This window comes from Kazachstania africana, chromosome 1 (assembly GCF_000304475.1).
Source record: "Kazachstania africana CBS 2517 chromosome 1, complete genome".
Taxonomy (NCBI): Eukaryota; Fungi; Ascomycota; class Saccharomycetes; order Saccharomycetales; family Saccharomycetaceae; genus Kazachstania; species Kazachstania africana.
The window spans coordinates 965,900-988,026 of record NC_018940.1 but is presented as its reverse complement, the minus strand read 5'-3'; the positions used below and the strand labels follow the sequence as shown (position 1 = coordinate 988,026).

Here is a 22,127-nt window from a genome sequence, read left to right as displayed (position 1 = left end):
CTTGAGACCCTCTCTTTATGATGTAACAACACTGACCTTCAACTCTAAATGTGATGCGGTGCAAATGTGTATGGGCATTTGATTGACCCAACTACTCTTCACATTCCTATAATTTATCTTCGCACGTCAGCCTTTCCGCAAATTACTACTTGTCTCTGGCCTTCAGCGCGTCAAAAAAGAAATTTTATCGTTAAATCTCTTTTTTCGTCAGCTATTGTACCACGCACGATTACATCTTGACACATAAGCACACACCTATTGTTGCCTTGACAATAAAGTTAAGAGACAAATTGCCATACATCGTATCATGAGCATACAGAATTGACAATGACACTTTTGCCGATAAATCTTCTGCTTGCACCTCCATATTTGGAAAAAAATATCATATATTGTTACGAGTTTAATAATTTTGTGTTTTTACAACGTCGATGCGATAGATGCTTCTCAGCTTATTGTTTCTTGTATATACAGCCATTTACCATTCTTAATTATGAATATGAAAGATAATCCACGCGAGTTATGCTACCATGGCCCAGAAAAAGGAATGATGTTCATTTTCAACGTCAGCTACTTTTTAAGATGTTTTTAAAAACAATATAACCACTTTTCGTTGGTTCCAATCCTATAGTCACACCAAATTTTATCAAATTGCAGTTTGATTTATGAGAATTACAACAAAAATTCAACGCTTACTCCAATAGAGGAAACTTTCCCAAATGTAACTTTATTGATCATATGCGAGGACATTAAAATAGATTGAATGATGTTGTGACATTGAGCTTCAAGTATATCCCGACAAAATTTGATTTCTCGAGAAGTTCGATCCCAAAGAAATTAGCCGCCCACTTTGATTTATATGTAATGTATGGGTCTCAATTATTTTTCCCGAAAGGGAAATGTTATTAAACATATATTTCCATTTACACTTACTTTTCCAATTCAGGTAACTGCCAAACACGTAAATTTGACGAACGAAAAAGATAAAATAAAAATAAAAAAAAATTAATAGTATGAATATCTCTATGTTAAACAAGCTACACTACTTTAGAAATTGTTACATAACAAAACTCCTATCACGAATACTATGTCCTTTGATAGACCAGAGATATACAGCGCACCTGTGCTACAAGGAACCACTCCAAATGATGATGACAACACTGAAATTATTAAATCTTTCAAAAATTTCATCTTGGAATTTAGGATAGATTCTCAATTCGTCTATAGAGATCAACTAAGAAATAATTTGCTGGTTAAAAACTTCTTGTTAAACATTAATATGGAACATTTGATCGGTTATAACGAAGATCTTTACAAAAAACTGTCCGATGAACCTTCTGATATAATACCTTTATTTGAAAATGCAATTACGCAAGTGGCAAAAAGAATTACTGTTTTAAACAGATCAAATGACTCAAATAATAATAATACAGAAAATGATTCTATTGACTCAAATCTTGTACCAAATTTCCAATTAATACTAAATTCGAACGTAAATCAAATTCCATTAAGAGATCTCGATTCAGAACACGTTTCTAAAATCGTACGTCTCTCAGGTATTGTGATTTCCACTTCTGTTCTGTCATCTCGTGCCACCCATTTGAGACTCATGTGCAGAAATTGTAGACACACTACGTCAATCAATATCAATAATTTCAATTCCATAAGTGGTAATTCTGTCACTTTACCTCATTCCTGTCTTTCTAATCAACAGTCCCAAGACAATGGTCTAGATACTGTAGGTTCAACAGTGAAAAATTGTGGTCCTGATCCGTATTTGATAATCCATGAATCTTCTAACTTCATTGATCAACAATTCCTAAAATTACAAGAAATACCAGAAATGGTCCCAGTAGGTGAAATGCCACGTAACATTCAAATGTCCTGTGATAGATACTTGACCAATAAAGTTGTTCCTGGTGTGAGAGCGACTATCGTGGGTATTTATTCTATTTATAACTCAAAGAAAAACGCGTCAAGTGGTAGAGGTAATGACGCAGGTGGTGTCGCAATTAGAAATCCTTACATTAAAGTACTAGGTATTCAAACAGATGTTGACAGTACCTCTTTTTTCAATTCAATGACAATGTTCTCTGAAGATGAGGAAGAAGAATTTTTACAATTAAGTAGAAGACCAGATATTTATGAATTACTTACCAGATCTATCGCACCTTCAATTTATGGTAATGAGGATATCAAAAAAGCTATTGTTTGTCTATTGATGGGTGGTTCAAAAAAATTATTACCTGATGGTATGAGATTAAGAGGTGATATTAACGTTCTACTGCTGGGTGATCCAGGTACCGCAAAATCTCAATTACTAAAATTTGTGGAAAAGATATCTCCAATTGCGGTCTACACATCCGGTAAAGGTTCCTCCGCCGCAGGTTTAACTGCAAGTGTACAAAGAGATCCAATCACTCGTGATTTTTTCCTTGAAGGTGGTGCTATGGTTCTTGCAGATGGTGGTGTCGTTTGTATTGATGAATTCGACAAAATGAGAGATGAAGATAGAGTGGCCATTCATGAAGCCATGGAACAACAAACAATTTCTATCGCAAAAGCTGGTATTACTACAGTTTTGAACTCAAGGACAAGTGTTCTTGCCGCGGCAAATCCAATATACGGCCGTTACGATGATTTGAAATCACCTGGTGAAAATATTGATTTCCAAACTACTATCTTATCCCGTTTTGATATGATTTTCATTGTCAAGGATGACCATAACGAAGAACGTGATATTTCAATAGCAAATCACGTTGTCAATATACATACAGGCCAAGTGTCTCAAGAACAAGAAGAGCTAGAGAACAGTGGTCAGGAAATAAGTATGGAAAAAATGAAGCGTTACATCACTTACTGTAGAATGAAGTGTGCACCAAGACTTTCTGCTCCAGCGGCTGAAAAACTTTCTTCACAATTCGTTACAATTAGAAAACAACTTCTTATCAACGAATTAGAATCTACTGAAAGATCGTCGATTCCAATCACAGTCCGTCAATTGGAAGCCATCATTCGTATAACAGAATCGTTGGCAAAGCTGGAATTAAGTCCGGTTGCTCATGAAAAACATGTTGAAGAAGCCATTAGACTGTTCCAAGCTTCTACTATGGATGCAGCCTCCCAAGACCCAATTGGTGGTCTGGATCAATCAACTTCTTCAAATATTCTAGGTGAAATTCGCCAAATTGAACAAGAATTGAAAAGAAGATTACCAATCGGTTGGTCAACATCTTATCAGACTTTGAGAAGAGAATTTGTTGATTCTAATAGATTCTCTCTTCCTGCGCTTGACAAAGCTTTATATGGCTTGGAAAAACATGACACGATTCAATTAAGGCATCAGGGACAAAATATCTACAGAAGCGGTATATGATAAGTGCGCAACTGACTTAGACAATGAGCATATCTATATCAGCCTTTCTCATCGTCTTGTAATTTTAAATCAGAATGTTTTCTTCTGTATAAACCAAACTCTGTACCAAACTTCATTTTCACTGTATATATATAATAATAATAATAACAATAAGGATAATTTATGTTAATTAATTCAATCACGGGTCTATAACAATAAAGCTCAGTCATCAAACAAAACTAATTAGGATACATGCGACGCGTTTCCTAATAACGGTGCTTCAATGGACAGCTTTAAACTCTTACTATTAGCGTAGATCGCTATGTATGGGTTGATCTATTTTTTTGAAAATGATGCTTCCAAAAAATATTGATAGCTAATTAGATAGATCCTACAACATTCAAGAATAAGAAGGCTGGAAAAGCTGACAAGACAATTTACATTAGCATCAACTCATAAATACAAACAATATGTCGTATGTCTAATTATATTTTTTCAAAAACTACACGATTTCATAGAGAACTGTACGTACCCTCTGTTTTTAATTAATATTTACTAACAGTTCATTTTATAATAGTGAACTTCTTGACCGTTCCAAGTCAGAATTATCGAAAGAAGAATTATTACAACTGGAAGAATTTGAGTTTAAACATGGGCCATTATCGCTGATAAATGACTCTGTATTAACAAGAAGACCCGTCATCATTTCTCTAAGGAATAATCATAAAATAATAGCGAGAGTGAAGGCATTTGATAGACATTGCAATATGGTACTAGAAAATGTAAAGGAACTCTGGACAGAAAAGAAGGGTAAATCACTTGTTAATCGTGAGAGATTTATTAGTAAATTGTTCTTAAGAGGAGACTCCGTAATAGTGGTATTAAAAGCACCTGTACAATGAAAGTACAATCATATGCTGTAATGTAAGAATCAATTATAGTGTAAATGGATTTGCAAATTGTATTATACAAAGGACATAAGTTCCAGAATAGATCTTCTGTATTTATTTTCAATAATATATAGTATCTATAACTTAATTTTCGTCATCTTCTTCCCAGTGTTAATGGTGCGACATTTTGAAATGCCCTAATATGACTATCCTTACTTGAAGTTCTTTAAAGGATCAGATTTAGCATTCCTACGCTTTGATACCTTCCCTTTTTTGTGAGGACGACCTTTCTTTGGGTTATGAAATGGTACAAAACCTACCTTCTTGCCAGAGCTTTTTCTAGCAGCTTCAGGTAATAGATATTCAGGAACACGTTTTAAATGTTGCTGAATTCTCATAGGATGGAGCTCTTTGTCGTGTCTTAAACTTTGTAACTCTTTTGGATTTTCTTCGAAATGTCTTTTCAATTTTTCACTTGCTAGAAGTTCTTCCTTCAGTTCCTTGATTCTTGCTTCTCTGACAGCCACCTGCGTAACAGCACGGAAACCATCTTCCATTCTGTAACGGAAACCTTCAATTTGTTTTGGATCAAATGAGTAAGGCAATAATTCCAAACCTAACTTAGCTTGTTGCTTCACAATACGTGAAAATATCTTTTCATCGTGCTTGGCAGTGGAGCATGTAGAGGGTTTATGCTTCCCAAAGTCCTTCAATGGAACAACAAAAGATATAGCAGTGCCTGATTTACCTGCACGTGCAGTTCTCCCGATTCTATGTACGTAAGATTTTGAAGTTGTTGGTAAATCGAAGTTTAAAACACATGCAACATTTTTGAAATCTACACCACGAGAAACACCATATTCTTTGTCCTTCTTTGACTGAACTTGTTTCTTTTTCTGGCTACCTCCATTAGTTTCCTCTGCAACACTATCTTCTAATCTGTTCTCCTCAATTCCCTCATCTTCTTCTTTGATATATTCTGTGTCATCAGTAGCAATAAGCAAATGGTATACGTTTTTATTGAACTGGTCAACGATGTGCTGTCTTGAATTAGCGGGCAGTTCACTGTTTAAAATACACGACTTTATACCAAATTGCTCCAGGACTAACTTTAGTCTGTAACCTCTATCAATGTCATTTACGAAGACTAGACTCTTACCTTTGATTAAACCTAGCTTGAAAATAACATAACAGAGTAAAAACTTGTCAAATTCATTGGTTTTAACGTAGTATTGGATTAATTTAGTTTTATCCTTATTGATTTCATCGTCGTTAAACTTTAGGATCGCTGGAGCACGGCAAAATTTCTGTTTAAGTTCCTGAATATCATCGTTCAAAGTAGCACTCATTAGGAAAGTTTGTAAATTTTTTTTTAATGGTAGATATTCTGCAATTTTATTCAAATCTTCTTGGTAGCCAAATGTTAGCACCAAATCGACTTCATCAATCACTAAGAACTTTAAATCACTTAAAGAAATTGCGTTAGTTTGCGTTTCTAGCAAAGACATCAATTTAGCTGGGGTGGCAACAACAATTTCTGGATTTTCTAAAAGAAGTGAGTTCAAAACTGCATTTGACATGTCACCAGAAACGTTTAAAGATCTGATTTCCTTTGTACAGTACAATATCATTTTCTCGATCACATTTGTTACTTGCTGGGCCAGTTCCCTTGTTGGAACTAAAATTATGCCCAATGTTTTACTTTCATTGACTCCATCTGAAGCTACGCTTCCTTTGTAATCTAAAATGGTCTGTATAACAGGTATTAGGTATGATAACGTCTTACCCGAACCAGTAGCTGCTTTTGCAATAACATCTCTCTTTTGCTGTAAAGCTAATGGAATACCATGTGATTGAATCAGTGTAGGATGATGGAAACCTGATCCTTTTACAGCTTGCAGCAACCTGGGATCTAACTGAAACGACTCAAATGTAACAGATTCATCGATGTAGGCATCCGATGCCAGGGCATTTTTATTACTATTCATGAAGGGTGATATGCCTAAGCTTGGTGATGTCAATATATATATATATATAGTAGATCGTTTCAATCTAGTATCAGGTAAATACTAATGGAATTTTAGCGATGAGCTTAAGAACTTTAATTTTCTTCAAATTTTCCTCTCCAGGCGTACAAAGTGACGACACAAGAAAGCGACAGTAAATTTTAGAAAAGCATGGTGCCATATATATAAATACATTCAATAAATAATGGATTAGTACGTATAATCTCATCTCGAACTATTTAAGGTCACAGTACGCCGAATAAAGTCTCTCTATAATATTATCACATTTTATATGCAAATATATAAGCGCTAGCATAAGGTAGCCACTAAGTCCGCACCAATCTTCATTATACTTTCAATTCTCCCTTTGAGAGGCTTCGAGTCACATTGTTCAATCTCCATATTTGAAAAATTCACTCTTGCTGTTGTTTTGTTAAGGGTTATTAAACCGATGATATCTTCATCCATATCGCCCTCTTTCTTATCTTTTTCCATCATCAAGGTGAAAGATTCCCCAAACTGTTCTCGGAAAAGCTCTACAATTTGCTTTATCTTCCATACTTCGTCACGTTCTAAGATTGAAATATCATCTTCATGAGCTTTTGTATGGTTGTGATTGTGCTCATGAGTGCAGCTACGACTGCTCATTTTAACGCTTGCAGGTGCACAGTCTACACTCATTAAGATTGCCACTATAGAATCTGCTATTGTATCGTTGATCAGCCCTTGCGTCCATTGAAGCACTGCTAGATTATCAGCTATAGCCAATCTGATATCGCCCATTATCTCTAGTACTAACTTGCCCGAATCGAGCTCCTTCTTACTCTCGCCGAGCTTCTCATCTTTAATTAAATTTGTAACATTATCGTCGTCTTGTATCACTGTAACATCACCGAACATTTGAAATATGTGCCAATAAATTAATTCTTTTCTACAATTGATTTTAACAGTTTGTCTTTCTTTCAAGATGGTTGTTGAAAGTTCAGTATGGTGCTCTCTCAAATCTGAAAGGGAAACTAAATTGAGATCAAAATTTCTTTCGTCTGACACCAAAATACCTGATATTATCACATCTTTTGTCTGTTTCTGATCAACGGATATTTGATTTTCTACTTCAGGCTTCTCATTCTTCACTGCATCAGAAGCCGACAACGTTTCTTTGCGTACTTCTTCAACAATATTACCTATAGCTTTAGCAATTTTAGTTCCTGTATACTCCACTGAAACTTCTACAGAGTTTCTAGGATTGAAAACGTGAACTTCATTTTCCGTCCCTTTGAGAGAGGCAAAATTTGATAATAGTGCAGACTTCAAACGACCCATAGGATTGGACTCACCGTGTACTAAAATGATATTGTTCGCATTGATCTTCTCAATGAATTCCAAGTTCTCTTGAAAATCGACATGAGCAGCGAAAGAAATTTCCTCTACTTGGCACCTTCTTGGTATTGTAATTTCCGGGTTATTTACTGAAGGAATTGTATCTGGTTCCAACATGATAAATTTAGCCATGGTGCCTTCAACAGAGTAACCTGTTATTAAAACCAAATTTTTGTCGTCAGGGCACCATCGTTCCAATAGATCTCTTGAGATACCGCTCTGTAACATACCTGGTGAGGCAAGCATCACACTTGGTCCAAAATCTTGAAACTCTTCCAAGTTTTTCAGGTATGAAATATTTTTGAAAATGAATGGATTAGTTTGAGAATCTCTGAACTTTTTACGAATATCATCGTTCATCATATTAACGTATGTCTGAAAAACACTCATACATTTTCTTGCCAAATCTGACGCATAAAAAATAGGAACTTGTCCACCTCCAAGTTCATCTGCATGTTGACTCCAAAATTCGTCGAGGATCAGCATCAGTTCTTGAGCCCTTCCCAATGCAAAAACAGGCATCAGCACCCTACCCCCTTGAGAAACGGTTGTATGGATTAACTGAGTCAATTTCTTCTCTCTGCTTAATCTGGGTTCGTGCGTTGCTGTACCAAATGTAGATTCTACAATCAATATGTCAGAGGATAGTGGAGGGACTTCTGCCGAGTTTAGATGACGATCTGTTTCCCTAGAATAATCACCAGTAAACAGAACTCTTAAGCCTGCTATTTCGATTTGAAACATCGCGGCTCCTAGAACATGGCCTGCATGATATGCTGTAAATTTGATACCATTCACATCAACTGTAGAATGATAGTCAATCGTCTCAATTTTATCGAAAGATTCCACTAAATCTTCGTCGGTATACAAATTATCGTCTTCGCCAGTTGAATTTATACCAATACTTGTAACTCTGACAAAATCTCTCAGTAACCATCTATAAATGGCCTTGGTTGGATGGGTCATGAATACTCTACCTTTGAAATTAGTTCTTTGCATTACATAAGGTAAAGATGCTGCGTGATCCAAATGAAAATGTGATATTAATAATATGTCAACAGATGAAAGATCGAAATCATCATAAAACGGTAGTGAAGCTATACCTTGATATGCAGGGTGGATACCTGCATCTAACATGATTGTTTTGCCTTTATATTGTAAGATATGACATGATCTACCAACTTCATTACCACCTCCTAAGGCGAAAAACTTGAAAGCATTCTTTGAAGATTGACTCATGTTAAATGATTTTGCAATCTGATGGACCTCTCTCTGAGTAAGATGCTATACTATCGTAAAGCCTTGATGTTTTTAACTTTTTCTACATATTTTTTGTATTGCCATGCGGAACATTTTCCAAAAAAAATTTACAGGTCCTTTCAGTTGATATGCAGACAGTAGATATGTACAAGTATATAGATTCAAATTAAATATAATTACAACATATACCTTAAATTACTGGCATACGTAGTTCGAACACACTCCTTATGTCAAAAAACCATAGTCGTCATTAACCGTCCAGAATTCTTCAGATTGTGCGGACGGTATAGTGTTGTCCCAAGTGGCTGTGGAACCATTACGATCTCTATTAAAATTACCTTGAATACTTCCTCCAATCCCTGACATATACGAATTGAATTTTGCAGGCGTATCTTCACCTGTTCCGGCAGTAGAATTTACAAAGTTAGGGTAATTTGGAAGCTGTGAAGTATTATTAAGCAGCTGAGATTCACCTGGCGTACCTCCTGGTTGTATGGTAAAAGCTTGACCTTCCTGTTGTTCGATCATGCCCACAGCGTCAGTAACAGAATTATTGGTCCAGGTAGAAATGTTATTGATCATATCATTCGTACCACTGCTAATCAAAATACCGCTTTGCGCCGTATTTTTACCTTGAAGTGAATTGAAATCATACGTAACCGTCTGAGAGGCTGATCTCAAATTATTTGTGTTATTTATCGGCGTCATATTCACCGAAGATCTTACAGAAGTCGAGTCTGTGGTTGGCGCCGGATTATCGTTCATTGCAGGAGAGGATATTGCCCTACTTGAGGTCAAATCTTCTAATGGATATCGAGATTGTGATGAATCAATTGCATTTTGTAAGGGCATTCTAAATTGATTCGAATCAATTACATTTTGGGACGATGTCCCCACAGGATTTGCTCTATTCATATAGTTAAGAGAAGACAAGTAGGCCTGAAGATTTTGCTGAGCAAAATGCTGTTGAAAGAATGCTTGCTGTTGATATAATTGCCAATCGGAATTGTGGTGATTTGCTGGTTTTTTTACGACGTACTTGTTCTTTTTATGTTCTGCAATATCACTATTTACACTTAATTTGTCCATAATCTCATCAGTGCCTGATTGTTGTGCGTTGTCCTGAGAGGTACTTGGAACCTTTGACTCATTCTCCTCATCTGAACTACTGCTTTCGTCAGACTTAGTTAATAAATTTGCCAAACCCGTAGGAACGGTTGCTTTCTTCAAGAAACCCTGTCTTTCCTTGAACTCCTTTCTCTCTTGGTTATCATCAGCCCTTGGATTCTCCACGAATGCCGCATGCTCCTCAGCCTGTTTCTTTCCGAATGTTCTCTTAATTGCTGGAGGCATACCATTAATTCCAATAAAAACTTTTTCCTTTTCGCCAGAATCGAACTGTTTGCCAATTTGTTCAAGTTCATCATCTGATGGAGTTGCAGACAAGTAAATTAATTCGGACGAATCAGGACCACATCTTTCAATTAAATTCCCAATGGTAGCGTTCATCAATTGATCGAAAGTATCTCTGAAAACACGTGCAAACTTCGATCTTTCTGCCATGACATATAAAGAAACCGAACAAGCCCGTAAATCATCCATAGTGGAGAAAAGACTAGCACTGATCAAAGGTCTTGTATGCTTGGAACTATCACCCAAGACCTTTCTCTTTTCATCGTCAAAATTTCTTGACAACCACATACAATAAATCAAAGTAACACCAGATGCGAACACCGTATGCACTGCTGGTGTCGAATTTCCCGTAGCAGTTTTTTGGTGGAAAATTTTATATAATTGACAAATCTGTCCAGCAGCAGCCTGACATTCCTTGAATAGCTGATCTTCAGGGGTTAAAAATTCAAGATATGGCTGAAGTAATAAACGAACTGCTCTGTAATAATACAATTTTAATGTCTCATTTTCGAAACTTCTTACACTTGTAGTTACACAAGAAGCTCTCCAGATATCCAGGTCATGAAAGTATTTTCGTACCATGGGAAGTTGAGCTTTTTTTATCGTTGTACTTTGTTGATTAGCTGGTAAGATTTTCAATACCTCAACGAAACTTGATTCTATTTTTCTTAATTTCAAAGATTGATTGATGAAATGAACACCATTAATCTTTGAGTTCTGTGTATTAAAAGAATTTTCATCGAAAAGCGGCAAACTGATTTCATTTTCTTTAATAACAAAAGGTTTACCAACAGCGACACATATCATTCTTTCTAGGAGATAAACGCACCAAAAAATTCGCAGTTTTTTATTTGCAAATGAATTATTTGGGTACCACCTATTTAAATGCAATTTCTCTTTACAGATAAACATGACGTCCTTAATAATTTCATAAAGAATCATTGAATCTCTATCAGTTCTTAAAAGATACATCGCCAGCAATGTTAATAATTCAATTTTTTGAACATCATTCAATTCTTCACCACATTTTGTTACATGTCTCACAGCAGTTGAGAAATATCTATCAGGAGGTAATCCCTTATATTTACCGGATGTCATATGTAAATGAGCACCAATACTAAATACAAGCCACATTCTACCTGTAGCAAAATGAAAATCGTTAGCAGAATATGAATAGATGTTATTTTTAGAGTAATTATCATGGAAAGTATAAATTTCACCTTCATCAAGTAGAGGATATTTGAATTGTAATCTACTGAAAAAGATTTCTAGCAATGATCTAGAGAGCTGTTCATCGAATTCGAATGCTGGATCATAAGTAAAGACATCTTTTGTAATATATTTGGAAAAGATACATTTGGAAAAGTCAATGGATTCTAAAGAATCCGATGATAATGCTGGAATTGTATTTTGGTGAGATAAATGCAAAGTCTTCAAACTATCATTCACTTTTTCGTGCTGATATTGTGAACTATTAGAATGCAAAGATAGTACAGATTTTTGGTTATCATTAGCTGACAATTGTGGCAGATGATATTGCTGTTGTTGTAAATCAATATTAGGATTATCTTTATTGAATGTTGCCGGTAAAGAAATATTTTCTAAGTCATCAATTTCACCAAGAAGATGTGTAATCTTCTTATAATGTGATAGTTTTTTGTTGAAAACTGTTCCACCTATTGGTAAATCAATTAATTTTTCCAGATATTTCAATTTCCTCTCTATGAAAGAAGTATACTGATCCTTATCGTTAGATTTTCTTTTTTTCTTAGTCGGGTCTGTGACATAATTTTTACTGTTTCGTTTATTGGTTACAAGTGGATTTGTTGTCACCGGAGATACCATCTGAGAGACGCTTTCTTTACCATTAGAAGGAATGCTTATTGATGAAGCAGAAGTTGAAAGAGAATGAGATCCATTTGATATAAGGGCATTGATTGCAGTCATGGGACTTTCTGCTATAATGTGTTGAGAATCTTCAACTTTTACAGTAGTTGGTGTATAACCGCTCGTTATCAGACTATGTCCTGGGTCATTATAAGTGTTAGGGGTTGAATTTTCCAGTAAAGTTGAAAGAGCGGTAGTGCTGGTAGAGAAGGTATTAGGACTAGTGTCTGTTATTAAATCATGTTCATTGCTTTGTTCTGCATATCTTGCAGGTTGAACACATTTCACTGCCGCTTTCAAGCATGCAGTACAGCTAGGTAGCTTGTGATCGCATTTTTGTTTTCTTCTTCTACAAAGAAGACAAGATCTCGATCTACCTTTCTTATCATTTAAAAGAATATCAACTCTATCTCCTGCCAATTCTAATTCTCTTTGAAAATTCTCGATATTTTGTTCACTGACCTTCTTCTTTGGACGGCCCATTATTATTGTATGATGGGGATAATTAAGGTTCCTTTTCCCTAACTGCCAGTAACGTATTAAATACAGAAGGAAAAAACAAATAAATAATTGTATTCTTTATCACTTTTTGTGAAGGTGATCTACGTTAAACGATATGGAAATGACCGCTTATGAAACGAGTAGATTTCGATCGTATTAAATAGATTGGAATGAATTATTCTTTATGCTCTATTATGTAACGAAGGATAAAATCGGAAGAATGAAATTTTAATAGGTTATTGTTCTATTGAACTTCTTTTCTTTCTTTTCGTGTTATTTCTTTTGGATTCCTCTTCTAAAAAAAAACTAGCGATCAACACTTTCTTTTATTAGATGTCTTATTATTGTTTATATTGAAAATCAGACGCACACATAAGAAAGGATGAAAGAGGTAATTCGTTCCTTGCAGAGTATATGTAAACTACAAAGTTAAGAAATTTTCTTCCCAGTTATTTTGCCATTTTCTTTCAGAGGAAAAAGCATTAATTGGAAGGATAAAGCAAGTTGTTTCAGGCTGCAAAAAATAAATCTGACGGTTTTTTGTTGTTTATCTTGCCTTTAATCTTTTGTTCTTTTTCATTTTTTCCTTTTAACATTTTGGATTTCGACTACAAAAGTATTCGTACTTCCAGAGAGATCGCCGTACAACCTGCGGGAATACAAGGACATTATTTCCTTTTCCCGTGCCAGTCCGCAGTATTATTGTCATAAAATGTACGGCCTTTTCTCTGCCACTGTCTCACTCGATGTGTCTCTTTGTCAAAAAAACGCAAAGCAGTCAATAAGTCGCATAAAGCAGCCATTTTTGTTGCAGTAGACAGCAGCAACATTAGTCAAGACAAAAGCCGAAAGGGGAAATTATGACCCAAAAAAGACACTTGGCGAGTATTGATTTTACCCTACATGCAGGTGTTTTTCTCTGTGAGAGAAAAAAAGAGGGAGAGAGAAAGTGGCAGAGAAGTCGGAAGTGCCTTCTGACTACGGAAAGTTATGTAAAAGAACATCGAGAAATCATCATTGGGAAGAGAAAAAAGGTAGGAGGTTTTCTCCATGCCATGTGCAGGTTTTCCTTTGTCTCTCTTCCTCTTTTTTTGTTCTTGATTGGTTCGGTTGTTGTGCCTATTTGTAATTATAAGAGGGACAGGTTGTAGAAAACACAACAGGGCAGCATCGTACTAGCGCATGTTTGTAGGTGTATCACAAAAATACCGTGCAAAAAGTTGGATGCAAATGATAGAAAATCTAAGAAAAGAAGTACATAAATTTCAAGATGACTAACTTCACAATCGTAGCAGAGAAGGCGATTGACTGGTCTCCATTTGGGGAACTACAACATTAAGCTCTAAGTTCGTGTCACTGCTTTCCCAGAATGAAAACATAGACACCCGCTGTCCAATTTATTAAATTAAATAATTCACATTAGTGAATTTGGTTGAATATTAGTGAAAACTTTTCATAGACGCGACCTTTGTCATCTTGAAGAATTCTACACTATAAAAAGGAATTCTTCTTCATATTTGTTCTTAATCTTTTATTTTATTTTATAATTTTTATATTAAAAAGACAAGCTTTTGATACGCTTTTAGCTATAGTTATACGATCAGATCGATTTCCAAGCTCTCTGTCCCTGAATTAGAATATACACATGCTGGAAATGGCAATATACTGACATTTCCATGTTTTGATAGTTAGAATGACAAATTTAGAATGTTAGAGAAGATATGAACAATAATTATGGTGTGATAAACACGACGATATATTGACAAGAAATAACTATGGTGTGATAAACACGAATATATATTATCATGCAATAATTATGGTACGGTAATTATGACAACGTATTGATTCATAAATCTAGAACATGATAATTGGCATAAATCAAAATGTGTTGGAAAAGGTATAAATACTCAGGTGAACACTGAAGTTTGATCAAAGTTTGTATCACTTTATATTATTTTATATTATGATTATATTTTATATATAACCAGTGCATTATTTGGTATAGCCACTGATGAATAAGAATTACTTCACTAACTTGACTGACCTTAAACAAAAATGAATCCTATTAACGAAATAATATAAAGGGATCGTCCTCTGATCTTCCTTCACGTCATATAGCTTCTTCGTATCTATACAAGCGGCGAATCTTCTTGTTATGGTAAACCGTTGTGGTTACATTCTTCGTAGTTATTTACCAATCCATAATGTTCTCGTCTACAAATATGTGCCATAGCATTATAGACCCATCAAACTCTCATTCCAACAAAAACTGCCGGTAATTTCCAATGCTTCCGTGGCAATGTGGGAATAACATGAGGTTATTGCTAGTACTTTTACGCTAAAGTTTTCATATGCAGAGTGCTATGAATCACATAAATCTATTATGTATGTGGTAATTCTGCATTTAGTGTTAGATTCAGTGCCTAGTGATACAGTTGTCACCTTTAAATCGATGCTTGAAGTCAAATGATCTTAATTGGTTGGTCAAGAGCCTATCGAAAAAAACTTCCACAGTATAATCCGATATAGTGTAACGGCTATCACATCACGCTTTCACCGTGGAGACCGGGGTTCGACTCCCCGTATCGGAGCAACATAAACTAATTTTTTCATCATTCTTTAGAGGCCATTTTTTTGATCACTTCCATATCTTCCAGTTCTTGTCCCCTTTTCATAAGTTCCCTTTCAAGATTATGCTTAGCATATTTTTCCTTACTTTTCTTTGCTTTCGATCTCTTATTTTGAGAATGCAGTAGTTTCAATGAAATATCCCTTTCGGAGATACCATTGTTATTGTATTTCTGTATTTCATATGCCATTTTCTCTCTTGCAATTTGTCTGTTTCTCTCTCGAGACCTGGTTTCCTGACATTTAACCACAATCCCGGTTGGAATATGTCTCAATTCAACTTTCGAATTGGTTTTATTAATCTTTTGTCCCCCTGGTCCTCTGCCGCCATGCATAAACGCTTCCACACATTGAGGCTCTAAGTCTGGTGTGAATTTCGGTCTTGGCGGCAACTTATTCCTCTTTATCTGTGGAACAATTTGTGTTCGAAACCACCTTTGGTGAATCCTTTGCATCGAAGTCGCTATATTCTTATATATCTATAGATACTAGAGCTTTCTCATTTTTAGTTATTTCCCATCCTTCAATCTTCCGTAAATATATATATTTTAAAAAAAGAACGAAAATTGTGTTCTTCGTGATATAAATACACTAAAGTTAAAGTACGTAGCCTCACTCACGTTGTCAACAAAGACATCTGGCAAATGATGGATGATGCATTGTTTAAAATCATTAAGAGCCATATCAAAAAATGTGCCGAAATATAGCACAGGTGTCAGATTTCTCAGCATAGTAGCAAATACGCCAACATTACAAAAGTCAATGTCACTTAATAATATCGATATTAAAAATCCTGCGAATACGGACAGTTTGAATCGCCCGAAGGAGAATGCTGACCTCCTACCAAAGTCTAAGAATGATCTCATTAAGACGTTATCCGAGCAGTTGATTTTGGAGACGCATGTAAGTTTGAATAAACCTTCAAGAGCAGAAAATCAACTGAATACAATGGAGATTAATGATAAGTTATTGTCGAACGGGTTTACGAAAGATCAGTCCACGCAAATAATAACCGCAATGATAAATCTGCTGAATAATGAGTTCTATTTTAAATATAACGATCTGTACCTTTATGATTTTGAAATAAACAAGCAATTGCATCTATTCAATTTTTTGCAGAGTGAAATCCAATACATTATAAAAAACTCTAGAGAAATTCAATTCAACCTTCAGAATTTGCAAATAATGAAGTTACAAAAGGACTTGAATTCAAATTTCAATGAATTGAATGAACTCGTGTTGAAAAGCTTACAAAAGGATTCAAATATTGAGTTCAATAATCAAAAATACGAAAACAGCTCATTGTATAGTAAGCTAAATTTGGATTTGAATGATTGTAACAATAAAATAACAATCAAGATGCTCAGTGGTATCAAATACGATATTGAGAATCTTCGATGGCATACTACTAGGAGTGGTTTAATTGCAATACTTTTTCTAGTGTCATTGATATTAACTGGTGTCAATGTTACTAACAATAGAGCTAATAAACGAGTGATGACCCCTGAAAAAGAGACCAAAAAAGACCAAGAGAAGCAAGATGACAATAATATATAGAACAGATTAACTTTATTATTGATATTTTGAATATATATTCTATAACCTACTTTTTCGTGATACTTTCATTTTTTCCTCCCTGAGAACTTTGAATCGCCTTTGAGGTTCCCCATTGATCCAGAATGGCAATGCTCCATGCACTTCCATTGAATTTGCCAAATTTAAACTATTTACTAAGGCTTGTGTCTTCAATAATTTTTTCATATTCAGGCAACTTGGCAGATAAACATTTTTCGTATTTTGGCTCAATTCCTCTAGTACCATTGCATTAAAAGTATCAACAGTAGCATCTTTTGAAAGCTTGAAATCTTTATTTATCACGGTATTTAAAACTTCTTTCCCCATTATTTGTTCACTGAACAATAATTTCTGGTAACTTTGATTTCTACTTAATTTCATTGGCAACGTCACTGATACAGATCCTTCACACGAGAGTCCCAATTTTGTAAAGGGGAAATAGAAGTAAATATTGTTTATATTGTTACAGTAGACCAAATCACAAAGAAACACTATAGCTGCACTAAGGCCGACTACAGGACCATTAAGGCAAGCGACTAATATTTTATCATGGTTGATAAAAGCATTTGTAATGTATTGATTCTTACACAGGAAATTTTCCAGCCATTTTTTCTTTCTTTCAGTATGTGATTCATCATTGCTAGATTCTATTGGGACAGAATTAAAATCCGCTCCACTGGAGAAGAAGCTTCCTGTACTTTGAAGTACCGTAAAACAACAATCTTCGTTATTATTAGATACTTCGAGTACTGACGTCAAGTAAAGATAGTCGTCATATGAGAGCGCATTATAATTTTGAGCGGAATTCAACGTTATTATAAAATAAGGTGGTCTAATCTCATATATTATCTTCTCGCATGGTCTCATTGTAAGAATTCTCTATAATTTGCCATGCTAGATACATAAATATTGAAGATAGAGCATACTAAAACTGGGAAAAGTATCATGATTTATATATATAAGAATCATTCATTGCTCCTCGACATCCATCGGTAATTCTCGCTCTTGCGAAATATGCAAAGGCCGGCGGTGTACCGGAAAATGATTGACTCTTCTTCCTGCCGTAATATTTCCATGAGCTCCTATGAATAGAAAAGATGGAATCGTCGAGACATCTTTTGCCGAATGGTGTTCATGTGAGATCCGTCAAGCAAGAATATGATCACAGTTACTAGCACATCTGTTTCAAGAACAGGATACCTCAGATGTATCGCATGATACCTGCAAAGGAATCGCTTATAATAGCAGGAGTATCACCACTTTCCACTGCGACAGGGCGGAGGTGAGCGAGAAGAAAGACGAAGCTTCGAGAGTGTCAAAAAAAAAAAATTTCAATGAGCCTACTGTCATTGAGAAGAGCTAAGTAATAAAGACCAATACGTAACAGGTATGTCCGACAGTGAATCATTAAACGGTGTGGGCTTATTCGAAGAACCAGAGGACTTTCTACCAGAAGCTCCAAAGCACCACTTCATCACTTATAAGAGAGAAAACATCTCATCGGTTTCAAAATCAAAGAAGCAGGACATCGAATTAAGATTAGTGGGCTCCTCACCATTGTGGGGTCATCTTTTATGGAATGCAGGTAAATATACAGCTATGCATCTTGAATCTCACCCAGATTTATTGCTAGACAAAAACGTTCTAGAACTAGGTGCTGCGGGAGCTCTGCCCTCAATCATTAGTTCGCTGGTTGGTGCTAAGGAAACAGTCGTCACTGATTATCCCGATCCTGAATTAATCAGTAACATCAAACACAATTGTCGCGATCTTTCAAATGCCAGAGTAGAGGGATACATATGGGGGAACAGTTATGAAGACATTTTACCAAGTGATGGCTCTGGGAAGTTTCAATTAATTATTTTAAGCGATCTTGTATTCAATCACACAGAACACTATAAATTGCTAAAGACAACGAAGGATCTTTTGGATAAGAATGGTAAGGCATTAGTTGTGTTTTCGCCCCATAGACCAAAACTTCTGGATGACGATTTACATTTCTTTGAAAAGGCTGAAAAGGAATTCAATTTCAATGTTCAAAAAATTGAAATGACTAATTGGAAACCTATGTTCGATGAAGATGAAGAAACAGTTGAAATTAGGTCCAGAATTTATGCATACTATTTAACTTTATAGAAAAAACAATAACATATATATATATATGTCAGCATTCGCATGCGTATGCATATTTAAACTCCATTTCTTGATCAGTCCTTTATCAAAAAAAGCCCGTAAGCGTTTCAACACTATTGGCTCTTTGCAAAATGAATAACTGAGAAATTTTTGGTTTTATATATACCAAGTTAACAATAATGGAAAATATGCTAATGAATAATTAAATATAACTAATATACAGAATATATACAATATATAAACCGCCCTACAAAAAATTTGAGAGGTGGTGCAAAAAAGCCTCTTCATTTTTATTCAAAGTTGGATTTCAAGTAACTCCAGTTACATTGGGTGAAAATTTCATCATTATAATCGTATGCATAACATGTGGTTCCTGCAGCACAGTCAAAAGTTACCCATGTGCCCCAGTTACAAACAGCATACTTACCATCAGAAGAACAGGCCATTTCACCCTCAGTACAGGTCGATTCACCGTTGTATAATCCTTGAGAATATTGTTCGTTCAATTCCACGGCCTTTTCATGAGCAGATGTGGCAACAGTTACAGCAGTTGTCGATGTAGCGGTTGTAGTTTCGACGGTAGATGAAGATGTGGTGCTAGAAACTGGAATTGTAGATGTTGGAGATAAAACAGTAGTAGATCTTGAAAATGAAGAAGCGGATTCAGTCAAAGATGAACAATCTGAGGCAGTAACAACAGCGTCAGTAGTAACAACAGCGTCAGTAGTAACAACAGCGTCAGTAGTAACATTTTCATGATCCGTGATAACAACGGGTTCTAAGGTCGATGTGGTTCTGAATTCAGTTGTAGAGGTCGATAAAAAGTTTGAAGTTGTAGGGTCTAATGTAGTCTGTAAATTGGTAGTTTCAACGGAGGAAGTGGAAGAGGTTACATCACTACTGTATGCTGAAGTTACAGGACTCAATATAGTAGGCGAGGAGGAGCTTGAGGATGAAGAAATTGAGGATGGTATTATTTCAGAACTAGCAATTGTGGATAAGACTGTAGAAGTGGCAGTAGGACTAACAATCAATGAGGAAGATGCTATTGAGGTGACAACAGAAATAGATGCAGAAGAATTGGAAAAACTAGAAGATGCGGTACCAACATTTTCTAAAATCTCCTTCATCCAATACAAGTACGTTTCGTCATCAATTTCATTAGCATCAGCTTGAGAAATATCCCATAAAGATATACCACCAAAATTAGAATATGAGGAAAGGTTAGCAACCATTGATCTAACAGTATCTAAGTCAGAAATGTATCCAGAGCTGGCAGCGGTAGAAGAACCTGGTAAACCAACAAATAGTTTGATATTCTTGTTTGGAGACACATTTTCAGCATAATTAACCCAGGTATCAAAGTTAAACTCTTTATCAACGTTACAGTAATTGTTATAGAATTGAATGAAAGCAAAATCAACATCTGCATTTTCTAATAGATCGCCTACAGAGGCGTCAGGGTATGGACATTGTGGAGCAGCTGAGATGTAGTAGGTTTTACTACCATCCTCAAACAAAGTTCTCAATTTATTAACCAAAGCAGCATAACCAGTACTCTCATTATTTTCGATATCAAAATCAAAACCGTCAACAGTAGCAGTATCGAATGGACGATCAGTAACACCTGAACCTTCTCCGAAAGTGTCCCATAGAGTTTCAGCAAACGTTTCTGCTTGAGAATCGTTAGTGAATCCATATGAACCGCTTGAGCCGCCCAAAGATAATAAAACTTTTTTACCCAAAGATTGGCAAGTTTGGATATCTTCAGCAATTTGGGAGCAATGTAGAAGGGAACTATCTGAAAAGGTGTCAGAGCATGCATTAGCGAAGTTTAAGCCTAGAGTTGGGAATTCGTATAAGAAGGATAGAATAAAGATGTCGGCATCGGATGATTCACAGTAAGTGCCTAAGGATTGTTGGTCACCTTCAGAGTTTTGGCCCCAATAAACAGCAACATTGGTACTAGCATCAGCATCAAAGGCTCTTGTCGATGATATAATGGAAGAGAAAAATATGATAAAGTATGTGAAGAATGACATTGGAATTAAATATAGCGTCTTATTACTTATTATTAATAATGATAGTGTATGGGTAGAGTTTTAATGGCAGACGCAATTGTAAAATCAATCTCTTTGGATATCTTACCTAACTAGAGAAGAGTTTTACCTATAACAAATGTAACAGTATCGCTCATATTTATATGGTTCACTTCTTAAGATGAGCAAATGTTTCTAGTGCTGTATGCTAAATGAGTACCAAGCATATTTATGAACGGAGGTTGTAGTGTTTACCAAATAACAGCACAATTAGCCACGATTAGTTGCTCTTAATGCATTTTTTGTTTCCAACATAATGGACTCTTTTTTGTTTATACAACAAACAACTGAAGTTGAACGTAAACATTTACTGGTTTGGTAAGCAATCGGTCTTGGCAAGAAGTAAACATTCTAGAATTCTAAACGTACGCGTCATGAAATATTATAAGTTGTCCTAGTCATATTGTGTCCGACATCATTGCTGGTTAATTTCACATTGAACTTCAGCGCCAGCTCGCTCAGGTTACCAGCGCAACACATTTTACCAGCAAAAAAAAAAACTAGATAACACCCACACATTACACATGATCAAATTATAGTACACATCGTACCAGTGACAGGCTACCCATGAATAGCAAGACTTCTTTGTGTGCAACAAAGTTGGTGACCTATTCAGAAGATGACTTTCGCTACACTTCAATGGGTTGTGCCTCTCGAATCTTTTGTCTTGCTCAGCTTCAATGCTTCGAGTTTTTAACCCGAAACGGAAAGTGCGTCGGCCACCTCTTCGAGGGAACAGTGATAGCAATATGATATTCTCAAGCCTACGCTGGGACTTCATTTACTACCGGCTGCTGAATAAACCTTGACAGCTTATGCCAAGACAACGGTTAATACACGTATAATTCAATTCCAGGGCTTGGCATGCATGAAAAACAAGGTTGCCCAAAAGTAACTTGAAGGAAGGCCATCCAGGATTATATAAAATTTACCCTTTTTTCTGGTCTTTGGTTAAGGAATGAATAAGGTGGATATATTCCTATCAGTAACGAACATTATACAC

General features: G+C 35.6%; 10 protein-coding genes and 1 non-coding gene across 11 annotated transcripts; 5 read left to right on the top strand and 6 right to left on the bottom strand.

Annotated features, from left to right (window-relative positions):
- Positions 1 to 1,084: 1,084 nt before the first annotated feature.
- Positions 1,085 to 3,373, top strand: MCM5 (MCM DNA helicase complex subunit MCM5; the record flags this gene model as incomplete). The annotated part of the gene is made up of 1 exon (XM_003955020.1): positions 1,085 to 3,373. One exon carries the CDS (start codon positions 1,085 to 1,087, stop codon positions 3,371 to 3,373), a length of 2,289 nt encoding a protein of 762 aa, XP_003955069.1.
- A 449-nt stretch (positions 3,374 to 3,822) lies between these two features.
- Positions 3,823 to 4,254, top strand: SMD2 (mRNA splicing protein SMD2; the record flags this gene model as incomplete). The annotated part of the gene is made up of 2 exons (XM_003955019.1): positions 3,823 to 3,827; positions 3,915 to 4,254. The coding sequence occupies 2 exons, from the start codon at positions 3,823 to 3,825 to the stop codon at positions 4,252 to 4,254; spliced, it is 345 nt and encodes a 114-aa protein (XP_003955068.1).
- A 200-nt stretch (positions 4,255 to 4,454) lies between these two features.
- Positions 4,455 to 6,230, bottom strand: DBP9 (ATP-dependent DNA/RNA helicase; the record flags this gene model as incomplete). The annotated part of the gene is made up of 1 exon (XM_003955018.1): positions 4,455 to 6,230. One exon carries the CDS (start codon positions 6,228 to 6,230, stop codon positions 4,455 to 4,457), a length of 1,776 nt encoding a protein of 591 aa, XP_003955067.1.
- A 327-nt stretch (positions 6,231 to 6,557) lies between these two features.
- YSH1 (cleavage polyadenylation factor subunit YSH1) lies at positions 6,558 to 8,867 on the bottom strand (the record flags this gene model as incomplete). Its single annotated transcript, XM_003955017.1, has 1 exon — positions 6,558 to 8,867. The coding sequence occupies one exon, from the start codon at positions 8,865 to 8,867 to the stop codon at positions 6,558 to 6,560; it is 2,310 nt and encodes a 769-aa protein (XP_003955066.1).
- Positions 8,868 to 9,113: 246 nt separating this feature from the next.
- KAFR0A04940 (uncharacterized protein) lies at positions 9,114 to 12,671 on the bottom strand (the record flags this gene model as incomplete). Its single annotated transcript, XM_003955016.1, has 1 exon — positions 9,114 to 12,671. The coding sequence occupies one exon, from the start codon at positions 12,669 to 12,671 to the stop codon at positions 9,114 to 9,116; it is 3,558 nt and encodes a 1,185-aa protein (XP_003955065.1).
- Positions 12,672 to 15,208: 2,537 nt separating this feature from the next.
- KAFR0Atrna4E lies at positions 15,209 to 15,280 on the top strand. The gene has a single exon. It is a non-coding gene; the product is annotated as a tRNA-Glu (tRNA).
- A 21-nt stretch (positions 15,281 to 15,301) lies between these two features.
- On the bottom strand, positions 15,302 to 15,772 carry RSO55 (Rso55p; the record flags this gene model as incomplete). The annotated part of the gene is made up of 1 exon (XM_003955015.1): positions 15,302 to 15,772. The coding sequence occupies one exon, from the start codon at positions 15,770 to 15,772 to the stop codon at positions 15,302 to 15,304; it is 471 nt and encodes a 156-aa protein (XP_003955064.1).
- A 196-nt stretch (positions 15,773 to 15,968) lies between these two features.
- Positions 15,969 to 16,874, top strand: PUT7 (Put7p; the record flags this gene model as incomplete). Its single annotated transcript, XM_003955014.1, has 1 exon — positions 15,969 to 16,874. The coding sequence occupies one exon, from the start codon at positions 15,969 to 15,971 to the stop codon at positions 16,872 to 16,874; it is 906 nt and encodes a 301-aa protein (XP_003955063.1).
- Positions 16,875 to 16,913: 39 nt separating this feature from the next.
- On the bottom strand, positions 16,914 to 17,759 carry ECI1 (dodecenoyl-CoA isomerase; the record flags this gene model as incomplete). Its single annotated transcript, XM_003955013.1, has 1 exon — positions 16,914 to 17,759. The coding sequence occupies one exon, from the start codon at positions 17,757 to 17,759 to the stop codon at positions 16,914 to 16,916; it is 846 nt and encodes a 281-aa protein (XP_003955062.1).
- Positions 17,760 to 18,281: 522 nt separating this feature from the next.
- On the top strand, positions 18,282 to 19,028 carry NNT1 (S-adenosylmethionine-dependent methyltransferase; the record flags this gene model as incomplete). Its single annotated transcript, XM_003955012.1, has 1 exon — positions 18,282 to 19,028. The coding sequence occupies one exon, from the start codon at positions 18,282 to 18,284 to the stop codon at positions 19,026 to 19,028; it is 747 nt and encodes a 248-aa protein (XP_003955061.1).
- A 287-nt stretch (positions 19,029 to 19,315) lies between these two features.
- Positions 19,316 to 21,067, bottom strand: CTS1 (chitinase; the record flags this gene model as incomplete). Its single annotated transcript, XM_003955011.1, has 1 exon — positions 19,316 to 21,067. One exon carries the CDS (start codon positions 21,065 to 21,067, stop codon positions 19,316 to 19,318), a length of 1,752 nt encoding a protein of 583 aa, XP_003955060.1.
- Between the last annotated feature and the right edge of the window lie 1,060 nt (positions 21,068 to 22,127).